General features: G+C 36.5%; 1 protein-coding gene across 1 annotated transcript; it reads right to left on the bottom strand.

Annotated features, from left to right (window-relative positions):
• Window positions 1-4741: 4741 nt before the first annotated feature.
• Window positions 4742-8392, bottom strand: LOC140167046 (uncharacterized). The gene is made up of 2 exons (XM_072190525.1): window positions 8378-8392; window positions 4742-6795 (listed from the first exon to the last, which is right to left on the bottom strand). The coding sequence occupies exons 1-2, from the start codon at window positions 8390-8392 to the stop codon at window positions 5218-5220; spliced, it is 1593 nt and encodes a 530-aa protein (XP_072046626.1). The 3' UTR covers window positions 4742-5217.
• Window positions 8393-8747: the final 355 nt, after the last annotated feature.

Genomic DNA, 8747 nt, shown 5'->3' with positions numbered 1-8747 from the left:
CAAAACACTGCAGGATATATAATGGGTGTTATAGCGTACAATAGTTTCAAGTTGAGTGTGTATGAGTGGTATGATCAAATCCTATTCAACTATACATACTTCAATGCTACACATACCATGTATTATGTGCAATGATGCCCCGCAAGCTACGCCTATGGTCATATTTCAGGTGGTTTGTGTATGCTGGTCCTTGTTTTCTTCTTTTTTCTATTCAGTCTGGAATCATGGTATAAACCGTATAGGCAAGGTGGTATGATGCATACCCACTGGCTGTCTGCCATTGATGATGAGTTCTGTAATGTAAAGGAATATTAAAAAGAGAAAAAAAAGCTATAAAATATTAGTTTTACATTTTTAGACATTTAGTTGGGGGAGGGGGTATGCAAAAATGTTAACAAAAAATTTTGGTGGGTATGCCGAGGTGGTGGGTCTTTGGGAGCTGATGGCGTATCGATAAAAGGGGGTCTTTTGGAGCTGCGAACAAGTAAAATAGGGGCTGTTGGAGCTGCGAACAGTCCAAATCAAGGGTCTTTCTTGGCTTTCTGGTTGAAAATTGCCTGAAAGGACCTTTCACAGCTGTTATCAAAATCATGGGTCAAATATAGGGGGTCTTTAGGAGCTGCGAAATCAAAAAAAGGAGGGTTGTTCCAGGGGAGCATACCCGTATGGTCATTTGTGCTGAGTGCCCAACCCCCCGGTGGAACTATACATGCAATAGCAGATTATTTGTGCTATATTGCATCTCTCCTTCATACCGGTGCAGCCAACATTTACACATAATAACGTTGTTCTTTGTTTTCCCATGTGTAGCCAGACTAAAGCAGCTTATTCAAATGTTAGTGGAAGGTATTGCCAGTCATTTTCACAAAACAAATCTGCACGAGTTGTCGGGCGAGTTGCCAAAATGTGGCACTCAACCTCCTCTGTTTGTATTGGCACTCCTTCCACAGTCTGCCCTCTGTTGTTTGCAAGTTTGATCAAGTTATTTGAAAAATGAGGGCGGTATTGTAATTTTTTGAATACACAGACCCTGGAATACACTTTAAATCCACAGCAGTTAGTGATCCTTGTTGATCGCTTACTTTATCCGTGGCTTAGGAAGATTTTCATAATTGGGAGCTATAGGGGGTGGGGGCTGACATGATAAAATGAATATTTGTGACGTGTCATGTCAAAAGGAGACACTTTTGGGCAGGATCGTAAATGGAGAAATAGCCAAAAATCTGCCCGGGATAATTTTTTCACAAATGGGCTTGTTGCGAATTTGTGATATTATAAATGATTATAATATTGTCTGATAGTTTCAGACCGAATATAACTGGCATCTTGTATTTTTTTTATACATTTTTCAAGATAATTCCTACTCTCAACATCGTCAATAATATCTTCAAAGGCCAATATCTCAATTTCCATAACATACAAACTCAATATTTTTGCTTAATAGGAAATGTCCGATTTCAATGGGGAAAACAGCGTTGTGGAGCAAAATATCTCTATATTTAAGATATGTAAAAACCTCAAAATTGATAACCTGCCCAAAAGTGTCTCATTTTGACATGACGCGTCACATTTGTCAAATATCATGCTTGACTTTATCTCGTGTGATATTTGAAAACTCTAGCTCGGCTGATAAATTCAGGTATCACACTCAATCCGTCCAATTTTATATCAAACTTGGTATTGTGATAGTATATGGCGGTCTGATGTGCTGTAAAGTTTTGCACCACGTTATTTGCATATTTATGAATATTAATGAACTTATTTGCATATTGCATATAATTTGTATTTACAAAGCTTTGTTAGGGAATGTTCAGAAATACTTTGGTGGGGGCTGGAATTTTTTTTTTTCATATCGAAATTTTTTAACCCCCCTCTTCGCGAACCCAAAACTTTTTGACCCCCCTCTTAATGGACCTAAAACTTTTTGACCCCCCATATAGGTTCAAAACTATTTTGACCCCCCATCATAATGTACCATCCTACATCAAATGGCAGAGGAAACATATTAATGACACTAAACTTTGTATCCATGTGCAATGAAATTGTACCCATAAAATATGTGGAATTGTGGAAATGTTTTAAAGTAGCATAAGTATGTTTATGCAAGCCAGTATTAATAAACCATACATTTATGATTGGGATCAGTGGCGAAGGAAGGAGGTCAGGGATGAGTATATTTTGTTCTGGTTTTTACTGGCAGTGGTGTATTTCTTTTTGACATTGGGGGGATGGGGTTAGAAAAAGTATAATGAATGCAGTACCATTTGACGACAGAATAAGTGAATGTTACAAATGCACGCTTTTTTTTGCCATTTGGAAGCTATTAAACGAATGAAATTTGATGCAAAAGTGGATTAAACACGCGCAAAGCGCTCAAAAATTTGTACTTTGGGGGCTAAAATGGCCAAATATGAGCTGAATTTGTCAGAAACACACATACAGGCGTCAACATTGGAGATGATTGTATGGGCCATATGTTTACTGGGACTTTTTGTTGCGGCAAAGCATGCAAAAACAAGATTATTTCAGCCCAAAATACAGAGGCGTAGCCAGTTTTCTTGAGGCTTTCTTGGTCGGGGGTGAATAAAATTTTGGGGGCACAGATGAAAAAAGAAATTGCAGTTGCAAATACATAGGCCTATACCGGTTTTGTTCTTTAGAAAGACTGTACATGTATTTGAGCTTCAAAAAAAGGCTTTATTAGGACAAAACGTGTGCAAAAATTGTGTATTTCGCCCATGATGGGATGAAAATGCTTTTATTGTGACAATGTGGGCACACAGCATGTAAACATTTTGTATTTTACACTATTTTGGCTCATGATCTGGTTGGATTTATATGGAAAAGGGGCTCCTTGCTCCTGGTTCTTTTTCTTTGCCCTTCTCTTTCATTTTTTGTCAGAGGGGCACTTTTCTCTTTCACTTTTTGTCAGGGGCCCTTCCGCCCCTGTCTACACTACTGCCGAAATGTTGTGTTTTGCTATTAAATTGATGGGCCAGTTCGCGTGATCGCGAAGCGCAATATTTTGCAATTTTACCATATTTGGGCCCAAAACATGGTGCTTTTCGATGTGCTAACAAAAGTTGCACATGGCAATTATTGCTTTATTTTTTCTTCTATTAGGATTTTTAGGGGATGTCCCCCCATGGAAAAAAAATATATCAGTGATAATAAATTAATGATCAGTACTACACGAGTACAAACATTATTGTAAAAAATTGTCAACACTAAAGAAGAGCAAAGATATTGCAGCTTTTAGTGATTTAAAGAGCTGACCAGAAAGAACTGACACAAACCTCAAAATGAAGTTATAATACACAATTTTTAACACTGGATCAAATGTACTTCTGTTTTGGTTTGATATGGGAATGTTTGCGTGCGCGAAAAAAGTTTTACACCCCCTCCCTATGTGTCGAAAAACTTTTAATCCCCTGTTCATACACACAAAACTTTTTTAACCCCCCCCCCCTATTCAGAACTCTTAAAATTTTATGACCCCCCTACATATTTTCCAGCCCCCCCACCAGAGTATTTCTGAACACTCCCTTATTTATACACCTTTGTGTGGGGCCACCTTAATTATGACCCGCATAATTCTATTTTTAAGTTTTCTTGAATTTAGATATGTTACACAATAAGACAACAATTACATCTCTTATAATTTTGACCCTTTTGTCACACTTTGGTGCCATTATTTCTGATTTAATATACCCATATGCACTACACATAAGGCCCTTCGCACTTGATTATTAGTTTCCTAAGATTTTGAAAAAGGGACGAGGTGACTTTTAATTATTAATTATCTTTTATTTTCTTTATTTAGTTTGAGCTATTACAAGCAACTATTGACTCGTTTTGACTAGAGCAGACATTTAATTATTTCACAGCAATATTTGATTTTATAAATAAGTGAAGGGGGAGTTGTAATCTTTGTTCATTCATCATTATTGTTGATATTATTTAAGTCAGAAAATGGCAAGTAGAAGCAGTTGAAAGTTATTTTAAAGGAGTAAATTAGAAATAAAAATAAAATAATTATTTTGAGATTTTCGATTTTGGATGCGGGCGGTAAACAGGAAACTAATAATCAAGTGCTAAGGGCGTAAGGAATACTATACTATAAGTAGGGATGGCACCACAGGGGAGGGGCAGGTGGCCCCTAAATAAGGAGAGTAAAAAAAATCAGAAAGAGAAAGAAGAGAAAAGAACAGGAAGGGCAGAGGAGAGAGGGAAGGATTTTCTATAACTATTGTTCATTAAAATGTGATCCAAAACCAATCTTCAATTGCCCCCCCCCCCCAAGGAGAGAAAAAAAATCAGAAAGAGAAAGAAGAGGAAAGAAATGGAAGAAGAGGAGAGAGAGAGGGGAAAGGAAAGGGGTTCTCTATAACTATTGTTCATTAAAAAGTGACAGCTTGCCCCTGGACCCCCACCAGTGATCCAACAATTGCAACAATTCTTTTTTTTATTTAGACATGTAGAATTTGCTCTTTCCAGTGGTATTTTCATATTTAGCAGATTCCTTACAGATTTCGAGTAACAGCCCCTCAAACATGAGTTTACTTCTTTTTGACTCGGCCTGTATGCCCACAGACCCCCACAAAGGGCCCTGTACCCTGGACCAGCCCCTGGAACCCTGTTTCAGTGCTTTTGCCACCCCCACAATATTCAACCCTGGCACCACCCCTTTAGCTTTAGTACAAAAAAAACAAAAAACATTCCAAAAAAAGATTCCAAAAACCACATAACAATATGCATAGTTTTGTCCTTATATTACTTTTGGGTTTTTAACAAAATGTTATCAAACCTCAACTGTGATTAGCAGCTACACCCCTGCAATTGCATGAGGTATTTCGGGGGCACAGACAAAAAAAATTAGTTGCATCATACAATATAATAGAGACTGTATGTCTTCGACTTCCAAAAAAGGACAATATGCGCCCATAGCATGCAAAAATTTGTTTTTTACACTATTTTTGCCCATTATCCTTGGTGTGAATCCTTTCATGTCTAGTGTTACCACATGCCCATGAGAAACTCTTGCTACAATATTTACAATTGTATGGTTTTTCTTTGGGGTGAATCCTTTCGTGTGTAGTCTTTCTATTTGCCTGTGAGAAACTTTTATTGCAATATTTACATTGACAAGGTTTGTCCTTGGTGTAAATCCTTTCATGTCTAGTCTTGTCACCTGCCTATGAAATTCTTCCTGCAATATTAACATTTGTGAGGTTTCTCTTTGGTGTGAATTCTTTCATGTTCAGTCTTCTTATCTGAGCGTGAGAAACTCTTCTTGCAATATTTACATTGGTATGGTTTCTCTTTGGTGTGAATCCTTTCATGTTTAGTCTTATTACCTTCCTGCAGGAAACTCTTCTTGCAATATTTACATTGGTAAGGTTTCTCTTTGGTGTGAATCCTTTCATGTTCAGTCTTCGTATTGGAGCGTGAGAAACTCTTCTTGCAATATTTACATTGATAAGGTTTCTCTTTGGTGTGAATCCTTTCATGTGTAGTTCTGCTACTTGCACATGAGAAACTCTTCTTGCAATATTTACATTTATAAGGTTTCTCTTTGGTGTGAATCCTCTCATGTTTAGTCTTGTGACTTGATCTTGAGAAACTCTTGCTACAATAATTACATTGATAAGGTTTCTCTTTGGCGTGAATCCTTTCATGTGTAGTTCTGGTACTTGTACATGAGAAACTCTTCTTGCAATATTTACATTCATAAGGTTTCTCTTTGGTGTGAATCCTTTCATGTTCAGTCTTCGTATCTGAGCGTGAGAAACTCTTCTTGCAATATTTACACTGAAAAGGTTTCTCTTTGGTGTGAATCCTTTCATGTGTAGTTCTGCTACTAGAATATGAGAAACTCTTCTTGCAATATTTACATTGATAAGGTTTCTCTCTGAGGTGAATCCTTTCATGTTCAGTCTTCGTACCTGAGCTTGAGAAACTCTTCTTGCAATATTTACATTGAAAAGGTTTCTCTTTGGTGTGAATCCTTTCATGTTCAGTCTTTGAATATGAGTGTAAGAAACTCTTCTTGCAATATTTACATTGGTAAGGTTTCTCTTTGGTATGAATCTTTTCATGTACAGTCTTCGTATCTGAGCGTGAAAAACTCTTCTTGCAATATTTACATTGATACGGTTTCTCCTTTGTATGAATCCTTTCATGTCTGGTCTTACTACTTGCTTTTAAGAAACTCTTGCTACAATATTTGCATTTGTAAGGTTTCTCTTTGGTGTGAATCCTTGTGTGTGTAGTTTTGCTACTTTTATACAAGAAACTCTTCTCGCAATAGTTACATTGATAAGATTCCTCCTTGGTGTGAATCCTTTCATGTGTAGTCTTACCACCTGCCTGTAAGAAACTCTTGCTACAATAGTTACTAGTACATTGATAAGGTTTATCTTTGGTGTGAATCCTCTCATGTTTAATCTCGTCACCTGCTTGCGCGAAACTCTTTTCACAATATTTACATTTGTGAGGTTTCTCTTCGGTGTGAATCCTTTCATGTTCAGTCTTCGTATCTGAGTGTGAGAAACTCTTCTTGCAATATTTACATTGGTCAAGTTTCTCATTGGTGTCAATCCCGTCACGTTCAGCCTTTTTATGTGACTTTGTGGAAGGCTTGTGGTAATATTTACGAGCATTCCCTTTGATATGAAGTTGTTCATGTTGAATGCTTTGAATTCCATATGTAGATGTGATGACTCTCTGTTTAAAGGAACCATTTCTGTATGGATATATCCAATTTTGATGTCGCTTAAATGAATCAAATATCGGCTTGTATCATAACAGAATCTTTGTCTGCAATATTGACATGTATGAGACGGGAGGCGGTCAACCCAATAAGCTGATAAATTCTTCATTATTCTTGATCTGCAAAACAAAATACAGTGGAAACTCGTTAACACAACATCTGTCAACACAAAATTCCTGACAACATACATGTAAAATGTTTATAGACATATTTACAAAAGGATAAGCTGAAAACAAATATTCCTGTTAACATAAAATTTATTTTTGCTGGGTATGTAATTTATTTAATAGGTATATTACAATCATGTAAAAATCTTTCTTCCAGTTAGTTATGTAAGTTGGTTATGTATTTGTTGTTTATTAAATAGGCTATGCTTATTTATTATTATAATAATGTGTTTATTAATTTATATTTATTATTATTTACTTAGTTCATCTAACAGAACTAGTTCATCGATAATATATTGGATTTTTAAAATCCATTTAGCTGGGATATTATCAAATTTGAATTACGTTCTGGTATACCAGAATGTAATTCAACACAGTGGCCTATGGATGGAGTAGTGTAATACACATAATCATGCAAGGATAACTTCAACTTGGAAACGTAATATCGGAATCAACTGAAATTTTGGGAATAAGCTTTTTTTGTGGGTATCTACTTTAAGGGGTGGCGAATAATTATGTGTACCGGGGTGAATTCTCAAAATGGTCTGCCAAAAATCGCTGTCCCCCCCTTTGGCCGTGCTAAAAACCTTTGCCCCCCTTTCGACGTGCTAAAAACCTTTGCCCCCCCCCCCTTTGACGTGCCAAAAAATCTTTGCCCCCCCCCCCCCCTTACACATGCAAGATTTTGGGGAACCCGAATTTAAAACCTTAAATTGTCTTAACATATAATGCGAGCATAGCGAGCAGGACATTTTGCATATTTGAACGTGCTCGTAACGTTTTCCTACGCCTTTTTAGGGCGTAATATAGAAACGGTGCCCAAAATTGCTTGCCCCCCTTTCGACCTGCCAAAAATCACTTGACCCCCCTTTCGACCTGCCAAATATGCTTTCCCTAGCCTGCCAAAAATCTTTGTCCCCCTATAATTCACCCCTGGGGTACACATAATTATTGCACCACCCCAATAAAAAGAGGATGCTAGGTTCATGAAATACTATATTACATGTAGTAGTAGTATTTAGGACCAAGATGACCCATGTTATGGTCCAAGCTTAAAGATAATATAGAGAAAATATAGAAAACCACAATCTTCCTAAGACGACAAAAAAAACACCCTGTTCTATGAGCCCGACCAAACCATATTTTCTGTTTTTGAGAAGTTTTTTGTTTGTAATTTCCTGTATGCATGTAAAGTCAGCCGTTTTTTTATATGAAATTGGATCAATTGAACTAATATTTATTGGTCAAGCTATATATAACATGTCCAATATTTTAAAACTTAATTTGAATTACGTTCTGGTATTAATATTAATAATGGCAGTGAACAGAAATTGTTGTATGCATGAAATCAGCTATTTTGGGCAAAAAGTAGATTTATTTAAAGTGGAAAAAAGTAATTTCAACAGTACCACCCTTACAGGTTCAAATAAACCCTTACAGTACGCTCGTACATGTTTTTGTTTCTAAATTTTCTAATATTTCTGTTTGGGTGATGTTCCTGATGCAAATTAGAAAAACAAACTTAAAAAAAACATCTTAATAACAATAACAAAATGCAAAAACAAAGTAACAAACTTCAAGGTAATTTTAGATGTGGAATGATATGTGATCGCAAAATATCCAGGGAATCCCCGAAAGAAGTCAACCTGAGGAAACACATCAAGGAAACACGCTTTGTAAAATAGTGGGATCATTAAAATCACCCCCAAACGCACCAACTAGAAGTTTAAAAACAACACCTTTTCTTGCAAACAGGCATTTTGACCCCACCCCTTAAAGCCATATTGTGACATTTTTATAAAAATAGA

The sequence above is a fragment of the Amphiura filiformis genome, chromosome 12 (assembly GCF_039555335.1).
Source record: "Amphiura filiformis chromosome 12, Afil_fr2py, whole genome shotgun sequence".
Classification (NCBI taxonomy): Eukaryota; Metazoa; Echinodermata; class Ophiuroidea; order Amphilepidida; family Amphiuridae; genus Amphiura; species Amphiura filiformis.
This window is presented reverse-complemented; position numbering and strand designations above follow the sequence as displayed.